General features: G+C 38.2%; 1 protein-coding gene across 3 annotated transcripts in view; it reads left to right on the forward strand.

Annotated features, from left to right (window-relative positions):
• Atad2b (ATPase family AAA domain containing 2B) overlaps positions 1–23,292 on the forward strand; it is a 132,374-nt gene that overhangs the window by 34,735 nt on the left and 74,347 nt on the right. For all 3 annotated transcript variants that reach the window (XM_021178882.2, XM_029484503.1, XM_029484502.1), the window contains exons 8-15: positions 846–921; positions 2,961–3,059; positions 4,844–4,955; positions 7,719–7,834; positions 8,273–8,447; positions 11,273–11,361; positions 15,642–15,801; positions 19,166–19,256. In XM_021178882.2, the coding sequence (XP_021034541.1) occupies positions 846–921; positions 2,961–3,059; positions 4,844–4,955; positions 7,719–7,834; positions 8,273–8,447; positions 11,273–11,361; positions 15,642–15,801; positions 19,166–19,256 (918 nt within the window). The remainder of the gene's footprint in view (positions 1–845; positions 922–2,960; positions 3,060–4,843; positions 4,956–7,718; positions 7,835–8,272; positions 8,448–11,272; positions 11,362–15,641; positions 15,802–19,165; positions 19,257–23,292) is intronic.

The raw sequence follows: 23,292 nt of genomic DNA on the forward strand, positions 1-23,292 counted from the left end.
GGTTTTCAAGACAGGGTTTCTCTGTGTAGCCCTGGCTGTCCTGGAACTCACTCTGTAGACCAGGCTGGCCTCAAACTCAGAAATCCACCTGCCTCTGCTGGGATTAAAGGCGTGCCTTATTTATCTCTTAATCCTTCCCAAACATCCTATTAAGGACCAAGAATTCAAATACCTGAGGACATCTCACTAAAACTACCACAGATAGGCAGGGTCTTGCCCTCACGGAGCCTTTGTGGGGAGGTGTAGGGCAGGCCATGTAAACCTTCTCTTCCTGCTTTTCTAATGCATATTTTATACTATGCTGTAACCAGATGCTCACCTGCTTTCTTAGCTCTTGTGAAGGTGCTTTTAAGCATGAAGATTTGTCACATTTATGTTTTTGTAGGAAACTATTACTGGGGTACTACTATGCTACTTTCTTCCCTACTACAAGTTTGTAAAAAATGGATCATACTTTTGGAAATATTAACGTCTATTTAAAATGTTTATTTGGGGGCTGGAGAGATGGCTCAGTGGTTAAGAGCATGGACTGCTCTTTCAGAGGTCCTGAGTTCAATTCCTAGCAACCACATGGTGGCTCACAACTATCTGAAATGGGATCTGATGCCCTCTTCTGGTGTGTCTGAAGACAGTTACAGTGTACTCATACGTTAAATAAATAAATCTTAAAAAATGTTTATTTGAAAAAAAGCAGTACTGATACAAAGTTTTTGTCTTTGTTCTGTTTCCACACAGCAGTGTGGAAATTGAAGATACAGAACTCCATCCTCCTAGAAAGTTAACAGAGTCAACTTATGCTCTCTTAGTGCATGGACTCCTCAGTTCTTTCTCTCTTTTTCTTTTAGTACCGGCTCATCAAAAAAAGAGGGAAAATACACTATTTGATATTCACAGGTCTCCAGCAAGAAGAAGCCATATCAGGTAAGTTGTGTTTGATTTGGAAGAAGAAAGTAGTTGTATATGTTAATGAGAAAATGAGAGATTTAATTGCATCCTTTGCTTTCTTCCTGGCTTTCTCCTGTCCTTTCTCTCATTAGTGACAACACTTATTATCCTACACATGACTCTTTTTGGTTCACAGTTTATTTTTAAATTTAAATTTTAAATTAATTTTGACTTTTACATCCTGAAAGTTGAAGTATCTTTTTTTTTTTTTTCTTTGAGAAATAGCCCTGGCTGTCCTGGAACTCACTTTGTAGACCAGGCTGGCCTCGAACTCAGAAATCCACCTGCCTCTGCCTCCCAAGTGCTGGCATTAAAGGTGTGCGCTACCACGCCCAGCTAAGTTGAAGTATCTTAAGAGTTGACTGGAGAAGGGCTCATGATGTCCTTCTTTGAGACATTGGCTAGCTTTTTTCCCTTGAGAGAACTGGTTTTGTTTTGTTGCCCAGGCTTGCCTGAAGCTCCTATCTCAAGAGAGTCTTGCGCCTCTGCTCCCTAATAGTTGGGAATACAGACACTCACTGCCCACCACACCTTGGCACTAGGTCTTGATGCATTTCCCCCTTTTCATACCTAAGGACAAAACAAAGTGCAACCGGCAGATACAGAAATTTAGAAATTTAGAAGTGTATCATTTTATTAATTTTTGAGACAATTCCTTGCTATATCAGTTTGGCTTTGAATTTGTGGTGACCATCTAGTTTCTCTTCCCATAGTGTCTTTTTATAGATTGGATTATTATACAGTCTTTAGATTTTTTTATTTTTATTTTTTGCATATTCTGGACAGTAATCCCCTATTTGATAAATCACTGGCAAAGATTTTTTCTTTCTCTAGACTTCACTCTGGTAGTTGTTTTCTTTGTGATATAGAAAAGCTTATTTATTTATTTGAAATAGCATCTCACTAAAGCCTAGGCTGGATTAGAACCTCAATTCTTTTAGTCCCCTCCATGCTGAGAGTTCTAGGCATATGCCATTATACCCAGCTAGAGGGTCTTAAATCTGATTCAGTTTTATTTGTGAGTACTTTTTACAATTTCTTGAACTATTGGAATATTAATTTAGAAAGTCATTGCTGTGGCTGTGTCTTGAAGTATACAATTTAAAAGAAAAAAGATTTTAATTTGTCTACGATAAATTCTGTCAGGACATGTTGAAGGAATGCAATGTTAAAAAATTATTGTAGTTTCTAGACCAGTTATGCAATATTTTTTTTTCCTTTTGTCTTTTGAGACCTTGTTATGTAGTACTTGCAGTTCTGGAGCTTGCTATGAAGACCAGACTGTCCTCGAACTCAAGAGATATGCTTACTTTTGCCTCCCAAATGCTGGGTAAAGGTGTGTACCACCATGCCTGGCCAGTTATATAATAATTTAACCATTATTTCTTCTTTGGAATGATTTTAGTCTCTTTTATTTAGTTATTTTGGATAATTCTTTTATTTTGTTATGTATAGGTATTTTACCTGCATGAATGTGCACCACTTAATGCCTGGTACCTCTGGAGGCCAGAAGAGGGCATTTATTCCCTAGACCCGGAGTTACAGACAGCTGTAACCATATGATTACTGGAAACTAAACCTGGGTCCACTATAAGATCAGCCAGTACTCTAAACTGCTGAGCCATCTCTCCAGCTCCTCTTTTACTTATTTTTGAGGTAGGATCTTATTATGTTGTCCAGGCTGGTCTCTTGGGCTCAAGAGATCCTCTTACTTCATGCTCTTCCCAAATACCTTGGACTGCAGACATATCATCAAGCCTGGCTATTTTTTTTTATTAGAAATATTTCATGCATTTGGTTAGACTTCAAACAGGGTAGAAGAGTCATTATTGGGAAGTAAAAGTTATCGCCAGCTAGACCTTAGCTCAGTCAGCGGAGGAGGAACAACAAATGTGGGAGCCTTGGGTTAAGAGCTGCACTACTAAAGCAGAAGGACACAAAACAGATGACACAGAGGCCTGAAGTGAGGAAGCTGTTGCACACTCTAATGGTTTTACTCTTTCCTTTTCCAATAGGAGGAAGAAACATGCCATTCACAGTAGTGATACCACTTCTTCTGACGAGGAACGCTTTGAAAGAAGGAAATCGAAAAGCATGGCAAGGGCAAGAAACAGGTTAGTAAACTTTCTAGGTATACTTCTATGGTGCACTAAACTGTATGTCCAGGTTAGGATAACCTACTTTAGCAATTATTTATTTATTTATTTATTTTTTTGAGACCATGTTTCTTTTCTTTGTGCAGCCTTGGCTGTCCTGGAACTCACTCTGTACTGTTGACCAGGTTGGCCTTGAACTCAGAATTCCATTTGCTTTTGCCTTGAGTGCTGGGATTAATGCATGTGCTACCATTGCTTGTTGCTAATATGTTTTTAAAAGGTAATTAGAATTTAGAAATGTTAATGAAGCTGTAGTTATCATAAAAATTGTACACTTTTTAGGCTATCCCATATAATGATCTTTACCTGTACTAAATTATATTCTTGTGCTATAATGACATACTGGAGCCTAGGTAATTTGTTAAAAAAAAAAAAAAAGGATTTTATGTAGCATGTAGTTTTGGAGGCTGACTGCATACAAAATAGTGCTGTCCCTGGCAGTAGGCCCCTGTGGCTGCTTCACATCCAAGCAGATGTCATTGTGGCAGGAACACAGGGCTTCACGTGTGAAGTAGGAAATGGATACAAAACAAGGTCTCATGTGAGGCATTCCTCTCTTCTTGTACTGTGCTTCCACTGACCAGAGGCCGTTTGGCTGGGCTTCACCGTGACCTTAAGGTCCTACTGTTCATATCACAGCAAAACCTCCCAGCTTTTCCTATTGGGAGATAAACTCTGAGAAAATAGATTCATGCTCATGTTTGTTTTATCTGGTGAATTACTGATTTGGGTCACTTGAAAGTAGGAAGAATAATTTAAGACATGCAACCTTTTGATGTTGTTTTTCTGGGTTATGATAAAGCAGGCTGATGAAAATATGTTACAGAATATTTAAATTTTTTTTTTTAACTTTTTATCGATTCTTGTGATTTCCATCATGTATGCCCATCCCACTCACTTCCGTGGGATATGCCTCTCCAGCCTTGCAATCTCCCGTCAAAAAAACCCTCACAAACAAACACAATAAACAAAACAAAGCACAGAAAACATCTTGTCCTGGATGCTGTCTGTAGTATGTCACACTGTGACTGACAGTATAGCCCTCTGTCCACACAGATTCACTTACACAACTCTCCTGCTCTCAAGCCCTTGAGGCCGGCTCACCTGCTCCGAAGCCTCTAGAGCCAGCTCCACTGTGCTGCCCAGTCCAGGCTAGGGGCTCGGGGCTGGGCCAGTTCTCCTGTTCTCACCCCCTCAGGGCTGGCTTACCCAAGCCTTTGTTGTCAGGGCCAGCTCCGCGGTGTTGCCTGGGTGAGGTGTAGGGCCTGCTCTCTTGGGCTAATGAGGGGTAGGACTAGCTCTCCTGACCCCCACAGGTGGTGACTGGGGAAGGCAACCCCCATGCATCCACCCTATCTCATGACAGATAAGTGGCAGGGCCAGCTCTCTCTTGTTCTTGCCCCTAGGGTTGGCTCACTTGTACCCCCTCCACCAGGTTCAGCTCTACTGTGTGTGCTGCCCAGGTGAGGTGCAGGGCCCATGTTAAAGATTTTAGCTTATGTTGACTTTAAAATGTGAAAGATTTAAATAAATGTAGCATTTATTTATTTTGTGTTTGTAAGCCATCATGCACATGTGTGAAGGTCAGAGGATAACTGTGGGAGTTGATTTTTGCTTCCCACTATGGGTCCAGGGATCCTGTTCAGGTCCTCAGGATGGTGGCGAGAGCCTTTACCCACTGAGCCATGCCATTGGCCCCTCAATATTTTAATGCCTTTATCTTCATGTTTTACACGTTTCAGATGTTTGCCTATGAACTTCAGAGCAGAAGATTTAGCGAGCGGCATTCTCCGAGAACGGGTAAAAGTGGGTGCAAGCTTGGCTGATGTTGATCCCATGAACATTGATAAATCAGTAAGTTTGTAAATGTTTTCCCAGAGTAGCTTTTTTGTTATGTTCTTAAGGGTTTCCTTATTTCTAAAACAGTCTATATAAAAACGGAAACTCAGATATGACCAGTATTAGTACTTTCACATATGTTTTGGATCCTCAAAACTTGGGCCGCTTAATAAAGTCTTTTCCTGTTTTGTAATTAGAATGTATAGCGGATGCCAGATAGGGTAGTGCAGGCCTTTCATCCCAGAACTTGGGAAGCAGAGGCAAGTGAATCTCTGAGTTTGAGGCTAGCATGGTCTACAGAGTGAGTTTCAGGACAGCCAGAGAAACCAAACCAAGCCAACCAACCAAACAAAACCAAAAGAATATATAGCAGGTAGGAAATGTTCCATATACCACAGGAGCCAATTTGAAGGGTTCTTTTTTGTTTGTTTGTTTGTTTTTTTTTCTCGAGACAGGGTTTCTCTGTGTAGCCCTGGCTGTCCTGGAACTCACTCTGTAGACCAGGCTGGCCTCGAACTCAGAAATCCGCCTGCCTCTGCCTCCTGAGTACTGGGATTAAAGGCATGCACTACCACGCCTGGCTCAATTTGATGTTTTAAGTACATGATTTCATAATAGCACTTGGGTTTTATGTGTGTTATTTTGGCTGTGATGTTGCTAATGATTTTTAAGAGAAGCAAGGTAGGTATTACAGGTGCCCATTGGGCATTATTTGTAATTTGTAATTGCATTGAAATAAGAGGATTCAAAGATGATGGAATTTTGTGAACTGATTGCTTTTGGAGAATGACAGAAACAAACTGCGTGTGCTGTGTAGGTGTTTGGCTTAAGTAAATAGATAGCTAATAATAGATGGACTTGAAAGTATTGGGTGGCTCCATTATCTCGAGTTGAGTATAGAAGAAGAGGAATGAGACTGGAAGGGCTGACTGTACACACGTTACAGGTATCTGCCATGCCTGCAGTAGGAGTTACATGTGAGCAATTGATTGGTTTGGTATAAGGTAGAACTATGTGGGTAGAAATTTAGGTGTGGTGTCATCAGTGTAAAACACTGTTGTCGTTGTTATGCTCAGTGAATGCCCCAGGGAAGGAAGGTGGTGTGGGAAGACCGCAGGCTTATGAGGATGTGCTGCACTGACCACAGTGTCTCACATGGGATAATTTAAAATATCATTGCATAACCAAGAGTTTATCGTTGTTTTTATGGGTCTCTTTCGTCTCTACAATGTAATTTAACTGATTCTTACATGTGATTTAAAGAAGTTATCAAAGTAGACTTACATATACAATTGAAGATGAAATTTTAATTATCTCCAAATCAAAGTTACAGAGTAAAGTATCTATTTAATTAACTAGGACTAATGGAAATTTTAGATTATGTGTGTCCTGAATTCCTAGAAAATAGAACAAGTTTTTGAGGACCTTACCATCTTTTTAGATGTAGTTTGCGTCTTTTAACTTCAGATGTCTCTGCCAGTCACTTTTAATTTGATAACATAAATAAGAGAACTTAGCTTCTTTTAGAATATTTCTGTTTTGACCTGCTTCAATTGTTTTTTAATTAGGTACTTTCATTTACATTTCCAATGCTATCCCAAAAGTCCCCCAGACACCCCCCCCCCACTCCCCTACCCACCCATTCCCTCTTCTTCGCCCTGGTGTTCCCCTGTACTGGGGCATATAAAGTTTGCAAGACCAAGGCGCCTCTCTTCCCAATGATGGCCGACTAGGCCATCTTCTGCTACATATGCAGCTAGAGACACGAGCTCCGAGTGTTCATATTGTTGTTCCATCTATAGGGTTGCAGATCCCTTTAGCTCAGCCTGCTTCAATTTTTATAGTTTATTTTTCTGTCATAATAAATGATTGATAAAACATTTCCAAGTTCTATGGTAGAATGAGTAGTGGGGAAAGGCTCTACCAGGCTCAGTAGGCAATATCTGTTAACGTTCTGTGAAATTTTCTTTTGTCATTTTTTTGTTTTTGTACACATTCTTTGCAACATGTTTTAATTGGTGTAATTGCTGTGAGTGAGAGGAGCAGTCTCTGTCACTCCTGGTGTATCAGTGCTGTGTTAGTGCTTTCCAGTGTCCTCATTACTGTTCCCTGTGAGGAGGAGTTAAAGCTCTTTCCTAGTAGAGGACTGAATACCGAAGAGTAAGTAAGGTTTTGTTTGATTAATTTGTGGTTTGGAGCGCCACTTTGGTAACTAAGGCTTTCTTGCTTTATCCATGAAGTAAGTTTTCTTCTGGGAGGAGACAGTATGGCATTTGAAATGTAACATCTTCTATAGATTTATTAATGTTTTAGGTTTGACATTTTATCTTATTCCTGAGTTACCTGAAAAATAGCTTCATTTGCCTCAGTTGAATTTTACCTTTGACTTTATTTTCTACACTTATTTGTATGTATGCTCAGGTGCATCTCTTGAGTTCAAGGCCAACCTTGTTCAGAATGAGTTTCAGCCAAGACTACACACACACACACACACACACATATGCCATGTTTTGAAAAATGGGAAAAAAAGGAAAAAGAAAACAACTTCTGAAGGAATGTATTTCTGAAGCTCATGAATTAAGGGTGTGGTGGTGCACGCCTTTAATCACAGTGCTTGCGGGGCAGAGACAAGCATCTCTCTGAATTCATGGCCAGACTGGTTTATACAGTGAATTTCAGACTAGCCAGGGGTAAACTGTAAGACTTTGACTCAAAAACAGGCAAAAGAATCGATCATATAAAACCACTTTATATTAAACTTCACCCTCTTTCCCCAAGGTGCGGTTTGATAGCATAGGTGGATTGAGCCATCATATTCACGCTTTGAAGGAGATGGTAGTTTTTCCACTTTTATATCCAGAAATTTTTGAAAAATTTAAAATTCAGCCTCCAAGGTATGTCATATATTAGATATTTATTTTTGTACTATTATTTTTAATTGATTGAATATCAATTAATTTGCCTTTGATTATAAAAATTTCATATATATATATACTTATTTATTTGCTATGTTCTAACAATGACTTAGGAATTATTATTTAGAGCTCAAAGACTGGCTTTCTACTTTGGAGTATGAGTCATTAAGGCACAAGATGAGGTTCTTCATGGAGATGGGAAATTCCAGGCCTTTCAGAATCCTCCTATAGTTTTAACCTTTCTTGATTGGAGGAGTTTGGTCCTTGGAGGACTCAGCAAAGTGAAAAACTTGCAGATACACTAGAAAAAGCCAGTGCTTAATTACTATATAGTAATCCAAAGTTAAATGCGGTAGAGGGATATCTTAAACTTGGTCATTGGTGATAGCATTGACTATTTTCTTTGATTCCTTCTAGGGGCTGTTTGTTTTATGGTCCTCCTGGCACAGGTAAAACCTTGGTTGCTAGAGCCTTAGCTAATGAATGCAGTCAAGGAGACAAAAAGGTAGCATTTTTCATGCGAAAAGGAGCAGACTGTTTGAGCAAGTGGGTCGGGGAGTCGGAAAGGCAGCTGAGGCTTCTCTTTGATCAGGTAAGGTAACCAGCTAATTCAAGTGCTCTTCTTCTCTTCTCTTCTCTTCTCTTCTCTTCTCTTCTCTTCTCTTCTCTTCTCTTCTCTTCTCTTCCTTTTTTTTTTTTTTTTTTTAAAAAAGAATATTTTTGGGCTTGAGAGATGACTAAGCGGTTAAGAGCACTGACTGTTCTTCCAGAGGTCCTGAGTTCAATTCCCAGCAACCACATGGTGGCTTATGACCATCCATAATGAGATTTGATGCCTTCTTCTGGTGTGTCTGAAGACAGCTACAGTGTACTCATATAAAATAAATAAATAAATCTTATAAAATATTATATTTTGTCTGTAGATACAGTTATGAGGGGACATATATTCTAATTAAGAGTATGAAATTTGAGGGCTTGTGAGATGGCTCAGTGGGTAAGAGCACTGACTGCTCTTCCTAAGGTCCTGAGTTCAAATCCTAGCAACTGCATGGTGGCTTACAACCACCCATAAGGAGATCTGATGCCCTCTTCTGGCGCTTCTGAAGACAGCTACAGTATACTTATGTCTAATAATAAATCTTAAAAAAAAAAAAAGAGTGTGAAATTTAGGATTAGTAGTTGTAAGCCATACTTACCCTCTGTTATTTGTGGGAAACTGATTCTAGCAGTCCCCAGGATTCCAAAGTCTGCAGATGTTTTGGTCTAATAAATAAAATAGTAAAGGATTTAAATATAGCTTATATACATCTTTATGTATGCTTAATAGCATTTCTACATTTCTTATAATAGCTCATGCAATATATTTACTATATAAACAGTTTGAGCAGATGTGTCCAACCTTTTGATTTTGCAAGAACATGTTGTTTTCTCCAGAACCAGACAATTGAATTAAAAAAAAATACATAAAAATATATCATAACGTTTTAAGTAAATTTATAATCTTGGTTTGGACTGTATTCATAGATAAGGGGCACATGGGCCATAGGCTGGACACATCTGTGACTTAAGTAAAGACAAGGAAAAAATGTTTGTACATGATTGGTACAGATGCAAGATCACAAAGCATTTTGGTGAGCGGTGCAGAGCGGCAGAGGTGAAGCTTCTTATGCTTAGGCCCCCGTCCTAGGGCTTGTGAGGGTGATGACGATCCATAAGCACCTGCTGGGGTGACTGTTGGGGCTCACTGGAAACCCGGGTGTAAAGTCATCTTAGATTCTAGTGTTACCGAGGAAATGGGACACATAGGAAATGTTAAATATTTGTGGGAGGAATCTTATAAAACCCTATGTTATTTACTGTCATAGTTGTATTGTAGATGCTCTTCTGTCACTATAGTAAGTGCTTGGGCCAGTTTCCTAGGTGGAGAACAAGTACATCTGCTCTCATGTTTGCTGGTCTTAGTCCTCGATTGGTACCTTGGTAAGAAAGTACATGATGCTGGAGCAGATGTCAGAACAAAACTTCTCACATTATAGTTCATTAGCCGGGAAGGAAAGGTGAAATAGCAGGCCAGGACCCCACAGTCTCTCTTAGGATGTGTCTTCAGTGACCTATAACACACTGCCTCCTGAACATTGTACCACCTTTTAATCTAAGTGCTACCCTAAAGGTTCAGAAATTTAAAAAGTGAATGTTTGAGACCTTCTTACTCGGACCATGCTAGATTATAAACACATGATTTGTGGAATTCAGAAGTAAATGAATGCTTTGAAAGTGCAGAATGAGATAAATGAGTAGGCTGACTGTAACAGGTACTTTTAAAATGTTATTTTTCCAAACAGAACATGGTAGTATGCAATTGTCCCAGATATTTTTTATTATTATCAGTATGTGTTTAAGGCCTGAGTTCAATCCCTGGAATCACAACAAATAAACATAACAGTGAAAGAGTCCCACTCCTGACCCTGAGGTGAGAGGATCACTGGAGCCTAGGCATGAGGACAAGCCTAGCACTTGGTCAGGGTGACATAGGAGGGTTGCTTTGAGCTTCAAGCCGGCTGAGCTAGTGAGTGAGAACATGTCTCAAACAACAAGCAAATCCCAGTTTTCAAGTACTAAAAAAGAATAAGTTTTCATGTGCTTGATGGATTTAGTGAAGAAAGCAATTAATTTTATATTTGATTATATATCAGTTAATATATGTGAATAAAAATATAATCAAGAATTTATTAGCCATGCATTTCTGTGGTGATATAGGTGAAATCTTTTGTAAGTCAGGTTTGCTGTCTAACACTTCTAATTCCAGCAAATGCTGGGGCCAGTCTGGTGGTCTTCATGGTAAAATCCAGACGCCCCTAATTTATAGAATGGAAGTCTCAAAACAAAACAAAATATCCTTTACGTAAAAATGTGAAGTAGATATATAATTGATGGAACAGTTCAAAAATCATTTAAAAGTTATTAGTATAGAGCAGGACCTAGTGGCTCATACCTTTAATCCTAGCCCTTGGGAGGCAAAGGCAGGTGGATCTCTAACTTCGAGGTCATCCTGTTTACATCGCAAGTTTCAGGCCAGTCAGGGCTGCATAGTGAGACCTTGGGTTCAATTTTCTTTATTATAAAAAGATAACATATGTCTGACAATAGTACTTTTGGGCTGTGGGACACCTTGCAGCTGACTCTCCTCATGATGTTTCCTTTTCACTGTGATGTCTTTGTTTCTGTTGTTTGGTGTTTGATTCTAGATCCCATTAGAAAACGGACCCAGATCTTGTACGCGTTCAACTATATTCCTCAGCCCTACTGTGTGCTTTTAAATACTTGTTGCATGTTGTACTATTTGCTTTTATGTTCATTATTAAGAAAATACTAAGTTAAATTCAAAAATGAAAAGTAATATTAATTTTCTCTTTATAGGCATATTTGATGAGGCCTTCTATAATATTTTTTGATGAAATAGATGGCTTAGCTCCTGTTCGCTCTAGTAGACAAGATCAGATCCACAGGTAATTTTTCCTGAACTGACTGTATTGATTTTCCTTTCTCCTCTCCACTTATCAACGTAGTATTTGGCCTTTGCCCTTGGTTAAACACTGGAAGGCTTATAAGAATTTTTAAATGTGTCTATTTCCTGAGGTACTTTCACTCAACACAGAATTAATTTAAAGTCTGTAGCAATTTGGCTGCCTTTGGTTTGGGCCACTGTAATAGTCCTGCTGTGAATATTTGTATTTGTGATTCTGTGTGTATATTTTACTTTTTTTCTGGGTAGATCTTAAAAATTTTTTAAAAATATGTTTTAAATTGCCCCCCCCCCCCACTCTGTGTGTGTGTGCGTGTGTGTGTGTGCGCGCGAAGCTGTCATGCTTGGTAGCAAGCTATCTTCTGCTTAGTTATCTTGCCAAACTTAAAATTTTATTCTTTTGAAACAGAGTTCTACTGCGTAGCCATGGCTTGGAGTTCACTAAACCGGGTTGTCCTAAAAAATTGTAAAAACAACATTCATTCATTCATTCATTCATTCATTCATTCATTCATTCTGTATGTTCAAGCAGCAGAGCACATTTCCCCATGGTGTGTGCAGAGATGTGAGGACAGCTTTCAGATGCTACTCTCCTACCATGATGGTCCTAGGGATGGAGCTCAGGTTTTCAGGGCTTGCCTCAGGGTCTTTACACAAGGGGCCATCTCTCCAGCCCCACCCTCCTAGGTTATGTTCCTAGGTTATCTGAGAGATTTTGAATTGCTCCCTTTCCACCTCAAAGTCTAGTTTTTCTGTTATTCATCCCACTTGCTTTATTTTGACACTGTGATTATTTAGAAAGGTGTCTCATTCACAAATACAGTCATTCACCAGAAAATAATGTTTGGACCATTGAATGACCATGTTGTCTTGGTACAGTGACCCTATTTCACGTCTCTTCCTGAAGGTGTTTAGTCAGTCAGGTTCAAGCCATAGTCTCTCCAAGACTTGTAGTCAGCTTAAATCCCCATCCTAATATTCCACTTTAGCCCCTGCTTCTACATAGCTACGTCACCCATCTCTGTCTACTGCCATGTTCGTTTCTGTTCTTTAGGATCATCATTGGGCCCAAGACACTGGCACTACTCTTGAGAAAGCATACATTTTGCATGGTTCTGGAACCACAGTCAGTGCCTAACAATACTTATGGGTGTCTCACATCCTGCTCGAGAGTGCTTTTGTGAGTGTGGCATCTGGAAATAGAAGGGTTTTTGACCCCATGCCCGTATGCCACACCCAGATCCACTGATGGGCATAAAAGAAACCATAGAGACACTGTACTGTGGGATTAGACCCAAAGCAACATCGTTTACCAAACTGGCCTTTGGAGACACATCTTCAAAGAATGCTGTTTAATATGAGTGCTGCCTATGATGGGGCAGAGATATCCATCTGATCAGCCAGATGCATGGATGTCACTATAAGCTCACGGAAATCATGAGAAAAGCAATAACGTGACAACTGAGCATAATTGCTCTCAAGTAATAAACCTCTATGGGAAAAATATAAGTGATAAGAAAGAATTCTACAAAATAAGCATAATGAAATTTAATGAATTAAAGTGAACACAGACAGCTCAACAATATTTAGAAAGTAATTCATGATGTAAATGAGAAACTCAATAATTCAAATAAAAATTAGTGATAGAGGAGGAAAGGGATTCCTTAAGGGGGCTGGAAGAGTGCTTATTAACAAACATGAGGGCTGAAGCTGAGATCCCAGCACATGGAGCAATCCATGCACCTTGTGACTGCCGGTAACTAGCTTTGAGGGATTGCATACCCATTTTGGCTTCCAAACATTTGGTGTGTACCCTCCACACATATGTATACTCACATGTGCACACACATAAACACACATATTTAAAAATACAAAAGGTTAGTGAAACAGAGTAGGTTAAAAGAAAAAAAACAACAACAAACGATAGTAGATATATAACATACCAGAATCTAAGCGCTATACTAAAAGCAGTATATATGAAGGCAATTTATTGCAATAAACCCAAAATAAAAGTTAAATTACAAATAAATAACTTAATTATGCATCTAGTAGGCATAGTAAAACAAGAATAAACCAAACACAAATTAGTAAAAGGAAGATGTAATAATCAGAACAGAAATAAATGGAAACCTGTAAACATAAAAATCAAGTGATCTGTGATGGATAAGCTTTTTTTAAATAATATTGACAAACCTCTAGTTAATCAGAAAAAAATAGAGAAAACTCCCAAATAAATGCAATTTCAAATCAACAAACATTTAATAGCTATTATAAAATATAACTAGGAATTTTATGCAAAACTATATGATAACAGGAAAATGTAAACCAAAAGGGCACATTGTTTTGAACATTTGACCCACTGAGAGTGAACACTGATGGCATAGAAAAATTGGCTAGAACAGTAATAACTAACAATATTACAATATTACAGAGCCTGGAGTGGTGATACATGTGTTTAATGTTAGCACTGAGGAGGCAGAGGTCAGAGGGTCAGGAATTCAAGGACGGCCTCAGCAGTTGAGGCTAGTCTAGGGTGTATGAGACCCCCTTTCAAAACAGTAACACTGAAACCAAACATAAAACAAAGTAATAAGAAGGCATCATTAGTGAAAAAGACATCCAATAGAGAGAAAGCTAAGAACAGTTACTTCATTGCTGAATTAACAGACTTTTAGAAGAAAGTATTAATTGTATTAATTCTTTTCCATTTGTTCCAAAAATTTGAAAGGTGGGGAAGCCTTCTAAACCCATCATCCTAATAAAAAAATCAGACAAAAACATAACAACAAAACTACAAAAATCCCTATAGACCAGTGTCTCTGGTGAACATAAATTGTTTATCAAATCATTCAGTTGAGGTGGTGGCTTGAATTAAATTGTCTCTCACAAGCCCACATATTTAAGAGCTTGGTTGACAGGTGTAATTGATTTTCAAGAAGTAACCCTGGGACCTCTAAGCAACAGGTCAATTCCTTAATAGACTCCTAATATCATGCAAGTTGGGAGGTGGTCAAAAGTAGGGAGTGGTGGGTAATTGAGGAAGTAGGTTACTTCATTTTCCCCAAAGTATGTTTGTCACACATCAATGCAATCCCCTCCAAATACTATTGACATTCTTGAGAAAACTAGATAAAGACAGCCTTAAAATTGATATGAAAGCACAAACACCCGAGTCATCAGGAATCCTGTAGACTAGAAAACTACAAGTATTATAACACCTAATTTCAAGACACACTGTTGAAGTGTTATAACCCAAATAAGCTGCTATGGCTAAAGAAAAACACACAGACCAATTGAATAGAAGAGATGCTAGAAATGAACCAATGTGTATATAGTCAGCTGATTTCCAACATAAGTGTTAAAATCAAATATTTAAGAAACTCAGGCTGGGCAGTGTTGCCAAATGCCTTTAATCCAGCACTTGAGGGGCAGAGGCAGGCAGATTTCTGAGTTTGAGGCCAAACCAGAGCTACACAGAGAAACCCTGTCTCGTAAAACCAAAAAAAAAAAAAAAAAGAAAAGAATCACAACTCTTTTATAAATGGTACGATACATACCAGGAACTTGTATTTCCTCAGTTCAAACTACACCCAGATTTCCCATTCTGTACGAAACCAACTCTGAATGGTCTACAAAGTTAAAGATAAGATCAGAATGCAGCAGTACTATTTGTAGAAGACCAAGCATCCAAAACATGAGCCTGTGTGGGTCATATCAGATTTAAATGAGACCAGTGGTTAAACATAAATTTATAATTAAAGATACTAGCTCACATTATTTCTAGATAAGATGCCTATATCATAAAATTTCAGCCATTCAATTAGAAAACATAAATCATAGATATTCCCTAAAATAAATAATATCTCACATTTTAAACACAGCTAGAATAGTGTGTTTGGGACAGAAAATTATTTTTGACATGGTTTGTGCTTTCCAGAAATTGTTTCAGCAATAAAAATAAAGAATAGGAGTGAGAACAGTTGGCAAACTAAGAAAAACACCATTTCTAGAAATAGGAGAACTGCAGAGACCATACATTTCTAGACGGGGAAACAAATGGACAACACCAAGATTGCTCTCTGCTAACAGATAGAGTACTGCAACCCTCCCCAGCCTTCTGTGCACTTCCAGTATTGTTTTCTCTGTGCTTCCTTAATATATATTTGTGGTACAATTATTGTGTTGGTATTTAAGGCCTTATTATTAACAAGAATGTTTACTTTTTTTTCATTAAGTTTTGCATGGCCTTTTCTTTTTAAACAGCTCTATAGTGTCAACCCTCCTTGCTCTTATGGATGGATTAGATAATAGAGGTGAAATTGTTGTCATTGGTGCTACAAACAGACTTGACTCTATTGATCCTGCACTCAGGAGACCTGGTCGTTTTGACAGAGAATTTCTTTTCAACCTGCCTGATCAAAGGGTAAGGGGTTTTTGTTGTTGTTGATATATGTAAGTGTGTGTGTGTGTGTGTGTGTGTGTGTGTGTGTGTGTGTAAGTGTGGTATATGTATGTATGTATGTGTGTGTATATACATGTATACACACATGAACATGTATACACACACACACACACACACACACACACACACACACAACTCAGTTACAAAGCATATACTTTGAAGGTGATACCCCTTGCCACACTTTGCTTTCTTTACATTCCAGTAGAGGCTACAGCATCTCATGATTCTGTGCCAATGTCTTTGCAGGAAGGACGCATTGGAATTTGGCACTAGCCATGCTACTGCTTCCTAGGCCTAATTTACCTTTCCCTAAATTACTTTGAGTTTGTTTGGTTTGTCCAGGAAGTCACTGTATTGGGTTTTTTGGTTTTTGTTTTTGTTTGTTTGTTTGTTTTTGGTTTTTTTCTCTCTATACACATCAACATATTTCTTGCCCAAGTAGAATTCAGTTTCGTCCTGACTATAAACATCTTCAATTTTAAGAAGAGCTGTGTGCTTTCTTTGGTTCCAGAGACCTCGCTTATAGCCAGCAAAAATGGCCTTGCACTACATACAGCCTTGCAGACATAGTTGCCTTTTAGAAGTTCTGTTCCCAGCAGGCCCCAGTAACCTGCCCCCAAAGTTCAGCAGCAGAAGCTTTGAAGGTTGTATTTTCACAATTTTTGCTTATGGGATATCTTAGTTAATACTTAAATTCTTGTGTAGCACTCCTTGTTAATGCTTGCCTATACTCCTAGCACTTTGGGACTGAAGCATGAGAATTCTAAGTTTGTGGCCAGCTTGGGTTTCATGGTATCTCAGAACAACTGGAATAACAGCAGCAAACTATCGATAGATAATTATTGAACAGTTCATTCTTGTTCTACTAGCAGTTATCACAGTGCTCAAGAATCTTAGGGAAAGGGAACTTCCTGGTTGGGTTTATGCAGATGCCTATTTGACACCCATACCCTCATTGACTCAGTTATCACGTTTACTTGTTGTATGTCTCTAGTTGACCAAACTAGGTATTTTCCCCAATAAACTTTTAAAAACATTCATTTTTATTTTATTAGTATGAGTATTTTGCCTGCATGTATGTAAATGTACTGAGTGCATGCCTGGTTCTTGCGGAGGCCAGAAGAGGTTACTGGATCCCCAAAAATTGAAGTTACAGATGGAGCATCCAGGGCTGAGCCAGCTCTCCAGCCACCCTCCCTAAAACTATGTTCATAAATATCCGGTACTAAAGTTTCATAGTTAACATATGAAGTCTAGTTAGTTAAAAGCAGTAAATATTATTCATTATGTTGAGGTATTTAAAAAATGTCCCCTAAAGACAGAATAACATATGGTTATTTGTTATACAAAATAGCTTCTTGTAAATTGTAAAAAGTTCTTTCCTTCATAGTTGTAATTATGTTTTTGTGTTAATTTATTTCTTAAATTTCCATGGAGAGCTCATATTAGAGAGGATACACTAGGCATGCATATTGTTGTCTGTGAGATGCCTGGTTTACATATGTAGAGCAGATGTAGTGATTAGGAGTGCCAGCCAGACTTGCCCTTTGTAGGATATTTTGATGCCTCAGTTTGCTATCTGTCAGCATAACTACTTGCCATTGACTTAGATTTGGATCCACACACGAATTGAAAGGCTTCAAAATGCTACCTATATAGCCTCTCTTGCTCTTTTACAAATATTTTAAATTTATTCTTTGATAATTTCATAATTGTATGTAATATGTTTGATCATATCCACCCACAGTTTTCTTCCTTCAGATTGTCCTGGATCCCCCTCAGTAGCATCCCTTTCTTTTCTACTTCGCGTTCTCCCCACCCCTTTAAAACACTCTCTCATTGGTCTACTTAGTGCTGCCCATACTCACATAATAAATGGGTTTGGGGTCATTCACTGAAACATGGGCAACCTACCAGTGTCCACACCCCCAATAGCTCCTCAGTCAGGTGTGGGGCTTTCTGCAGCCCTCTTTTATTCTTTGCCTTTCTTGTGCCAGTAATGACAGCTGCTGTGACTTCTTGAATTCAGTAGCCTCACCATATCAGGATGTAGCATTCTACAACACTCACCCTTCTCACTCTCCCATCCTGTCTGCCCCTTCTGTGATGTTCCCTGAGCCTTGGGATATAGTCTCACTTTCATTGCTCAGGTGCAGCTACCAGAACAGTTCAGGGCCCAGAGGTCAATTTAGTTGTAGGAGATATGGCCAAAGTGGGTACATTCTGTTTTGATACAGAGAATTATCAGTTTGTGATTTCCAACACCAGGCTAAGCCCAGGGTTGCGGCCCTACCAGTTCATGGGGATATGTTTTGTTCAGAGAGACATTGCCAGTGTTCTTCGGCCTGGCTTCTGGAAGAGATCTATGCTGACTTCTGTTCTTTCATAGTATTTAAGGCCATGAGACTAAATGAGCTACCTCATCTTCTGTCCTACAGAATAGGCAGTGGGTGAGGAATATAAGAATAGATAGATGTTCTTGAAGCCAAATGAATAGACCATGATGTGATCAATTTGCACTTGTTGCTAATGAGAAGAGAAAAGAATTCAGACATTGTATTTAGCAACACATTTAAGTTACCAGTGATTCTCACTGTGGTTGCATAAATTTCATTAGAAGAAATTGGAGGCAATGTTCAAAAAGTATTGCTGTAAAAGCAGTCTAGGGCTGTTGATGGCTTATGAGAAGAGCACTTGTCGTGGAGTTCTGATGACATGATTTTGATCCCCAGACTCCATAGTTGGAGCAGAGATGATCCCAAGAGTTTTTCTGTGATGTAGTGTGTGTGCATACCTCTCCCTACCTCCCCACCACTAATAATAAATAAAATAGAAAAGGAGGCATGTAGGAACGTAACATTTAGTTTTAGCTTCTAGTCACACATTAGTGATTCACTATTTAATGCCACTAATAAAGTTTCTTTTTACCTCTTAGAACATTAATTGTCTAAACTCATGAAGCAGAGATAAAAATCGTAGGGTTTTTGTTTTTAAGTTTTCTTTTTATGTATGTGAGCACACTGTCACTGTCTTCAGACATACCAGAAGAGGGCATCAGATTCCATCACATGGTTGTGAGCCACCATGTGGTTGCTGGGAATTGAACTCAGGACCTCTGGAAGAGCAGCCAGTGCTCTTAACTGCTGAGCCTTCTCTCCAGCTCCCCAAATCTTAGGTTTTATAACAAACAGGTTGATGTGAATGCCAAGGTGTTTAAAATTCTTTTAAAACAGTAACAGCTTTGTGTGGGGGTACAGTCAGAATTTGTTACAGCAAACCCATGAGAAGTTGGTGCTGTCTTATGTCGCTGTACTCTTCTTCTTAGGCCAGAAAGCACATCTTGCAGATCCACACCAGGGACTGGAACCCAAAACTGTCTGATGCATTTTTAGGAGAATTGGCAGAAAAATGTGTTGGTGAGTGCTCCTATTTGAACTCTTTGCCTGTCTCTGCTTGTCCTACTCAGTGTGCCTTTCCCTTTATGTTGAAATGTGAATGAGTACAGTTTTATGTCTTTAACTGTGTGATAGATGGCTCTGAATTCATATTTAAAAGTTATAAAATCGTTTCACTTAAAGTTTCACGGATGGAATTCTCATTATGTCAGGTGTTTGATGAACAAAGCTTAGAAGTAACATGGGTTTCATTGAATGCTGAACATCCTTCATATTACTACAGTGTCTCCTTTTAGGAATTATCCCTTCTCAGAAATTTTGCTAGGAAAGACAAGCATAAGAGAAAAGGTCCATGTGAATGAGCACTGCAGCCTCCCATGCTTCCTGGACAGAGCTGTGGGGCTCTGCTCTGTTCCCGCAGTCTAGAGAGAGCTGGGTGGGAGGGACCAGCAAAGAAAATCCTTACTGGTATTTGCCAGTATTGCCTCAAATATAAAACTTTTCAACTTAATTTAAATACATCACAGTAGAAAAATGTCACGCACAGAATAAATAACCATTGATGTTCTAAGAGGATGAGAGCACTGATAACCACAGGAGATGGAATTCGAGGCTTTCTCTCTTCTAATTAGGCCTGAAATAGGAGGTTAGTAGTAACTGAACGTACACAAAGGAAAGTTCCCTCCTTCTTTCTTCTTCCTGGCAAGAGAGCATGCACTAAACCCATTTCATGTTTTTTTTTTTTTTTCCATACTCTGCAAAATATAAAAAACAAATAAAAAACTACCTATCTCCATGAATATTTTAAGCATTATGAAGAAATCCCTCAAATAAATCCATTAATGATATCTACTTGGGAAGACTTCAAAGTTACGAAAACCAAAAAGATCAACTTAGTTAAAAAAAATTTCATTGTGATCCACTATCAAAAAAATTAAAACTTAAATAGAACATTAGTCCATTCAGTTAGCTACATCCGAATTATCCTCTTCATCCACAGGGACTTCCATCTCCGAAGCAGCATCCCTCAGCTTTTGAACCACAAAGACCTCGACATCTTCTGGTGAGGAGAAAACGTAAATCTCTCCAGCACTGCCCCAATTTAAGCTTTGCCTGGTATAAGAGAGCATGCGCCAGACCCATTTCATGTACATCGGCTTGATCTTTGCAAAGCCTTGTGCTGCTTTATGGGAGAGGGTGGTACTTGGTTAAAACGAAACAAAACAAAACAAAACAAAACAGAACCCAGTCTTTCCTTTTTGATCCCTCTCCCCTTTATTTATCATATTATGGTATTAGAGTTCAGATCAGACTGGCAGCTTTTGTAGATTTTTCTGTGAATCTGTCACAGGATGAGCCTTAGTTGAAGTTTATAGTTGTCTTCAAGAAGTGAGAAATCCCTAGCTATTCTAAAATAACTTTCTATTACCCTGCCTTTCATCTGAAACGTTACACACTGCAGTTTAATTCTTTATCTTAATATTTGAGTTTCAGTTTTCATAGGTGTTTCAAAAGGTCAGTCAGTATTCTGCACTTTTCCAAGTGACTTTAGCTTGCAGTTGGTCTTTAAAAGACATTTACAATGTAATTTCTTACTGGACTGAAACTTCTCTTGCTCTTCCTCTTTTCGTGGGGTGGCAGTATGTATGAGATATGTTTATATACCATTGGCTTTTTGGAGAGTTAAATAAAATTCCATTGAAATTCAATGGTTGTGTGTTCAGGTATGGCATTGATTTCATTTAAGAACCAGTTCATGTTAAGAATAGTCAAATGCAGATCTTCAAGTAGGAATAGAACTACTGTTCTATTGGAACGACTATTTTACATTTATTTTGAATATTACTATATACCCCAAATATGTTTTAACATGTATGGTTTCAGTTCAGTGAGATTTATGCCTAACAAGAGATTATGCAGTCTTGGTGAATATCTGCAAGGATAGTTGGCCTTTTATAGGCTATGGACTTTGACCTTGAAATACCTTGGAGGTTTTTGCATGCATATCAGGTATTCTTTTTAAGTACTAAAGAAATTTCATAAAAAGCTGGTGTCAACATTTATACAAAAAATAGCTTACAATTAATAAAATGGATTATCTAATATTTTCTGTTTATTATCAGTGAGAGGCTCAAAACAATGAAAACATGTTTATGAAATATCTGTATTTGGGGCTTTCATTTTGTTTGCAAATTTTTAAAGAAATCCTCATAAAAATTTTGATCCTTTTTTCTAACCTAACCCTTTATAGTTATATTTTCAATCTTTAGAAAACTTATAACTTAGCCGGGCGGTGGTGGTGCATGCCTTTAATCCCAGTACTTGGGAGGCAGAGGCAGGCGGATTTCTGAGTTGTTGTTCCACCTATAGGGTTGCAGACCCCTTCAGTTCCTTGGGTACTTTCTCTAGCTCCTCCATTGGGGGCCCTGGTCTACAGAGTGAGTTACAGGACAGCCAGGGCTACACAGAGAAACCCTGTCTCGAAAAAACAACCAACCAACCAAACAAACAAACAAACAAAATTATAACCTAATAGTAACATGAAAGAACCAAGTTTCTTCAGTCTGTTGGTGTCCAGTAGAGCATTGTTTAGCAATGGTAAATGTGGGTTTTGAAAACGGATGCTTTAAAAAAACAACGTAAACGTTTAACTTTTAAGGTTGTTTCTTCTGTCAGTAACCTCTGTTTGCTAACCTAGAACACTGTGAGAGTACAAGGTGTGCTGTCACTCACAGCAGGACAAGAGCCCCCCGAGGGAGGGCCAGTGTTGACCCAGAGCATTGTGGTTCTGATGCACTGTATTCAGTGTCTGAATCCAGTGAAGCATATAGAAGCCAATGAATGGTTCTCAACTTTTTTGTGCATCAGAGGAATTTCTAAATTTTTCTCAAAATACATACTTAAAAATTTAAACTCTCAGAGAGTGACTCACTGTTGTGGAGCCTGGAAGTTGCATTCATTCTGATGAGTTTTTAAAATTGAGAATCATAGATACAGGCCAGTTAATTTCGCACAAGCAGATAAAGAAAATATTGTCTGCTTTTTTTTTTTCTATTAATTGTGATTACCCACTGGAAATTTACTTTAGAACATGGAACCTGTTATTGTTAATAAATTCAATCTTGTGGACTCAATTAGGAAAGAATGAGTAGCATATTGCCATTGTATATAATTAACATGTTACTATGGCAAATATAGTGCCTTATGTTCCTGGAGAATTTGTGAATACTCCTGTAGTTGCTGTTGTATCTCATAGGCCTCTGAGCTTTTCTTGTTAACTTGAGCAGCTGTTGTAAAGAGGACCACTGTGTGTTCATTCACTGTGCAGATATTTACCAGGAATATAAATGTGGTTCTTATTTGATGATGGTAGTTTATTTTTGTTTTTTACAAAATTCATGTTCTTGTGGTTTTTTTCCACTTTATAATGTTATACAAGTGTTCTGTACTCATTTTGTTGAAATAATATAACAACTGTATGCCAAAGAAAAATGTATTTAAAAATTTATTAATGGAGAAGTATAAAATATAAGACTAATGATAAACATAATTATTCTGAAGAATTATTTGGAAGTTAGATTGTTATAATATTTCTTTAATCTGTTTATAGTTTTTAAGGCAAATTCTCAGATTATAAACTCATGAGTCATTTTTTCTTTTGTAATCATTTTTATTTTGGTATTTATAAGCGTCATAAAGGCAACGTGAAGTATAAAGAGGAAGACAATTCAATAGCGATCCCTGAGTTGAGGGCATAATGTTCTATGACTTGTTCAAATGGCTCCCCCTGCTGGTGCAACTGATAACGATGTCCAAGTGAAGTTTAATTTAGTTGCTGATAGTAAAACACAGTCTTTGGCTAATCTGAAGGTTTTTTGTTTGTTTTTCCCTTTTGTGACATGAGTTTCTAGCAGATAATTTTTTTAAATGTATGTTTTGTAGAAGTAAATAGGTATATAATGAAAGTCAATGTGGGAAACAATAGAAAGTTTTTTTTTTAATCTTAATTTTTTTTTTTTTTAATGGCTTTGGAGCTGTTGGGAGAATTACAACATTA

The sequence above is a fragment of the Mus caroli genome, chromosome 12 (genome assembly GCF_900094665.2).
Source record: "Mus caroli chromosome 12, CAROLI_EIJ_v1.1, whole genome shotgun sequence".
Classification (NCBI taxonomy): Eukaryota; Metazoa; Chordata; class Mammalia; order Rodentia; family Muridae; genus Mus; species Mus caroli.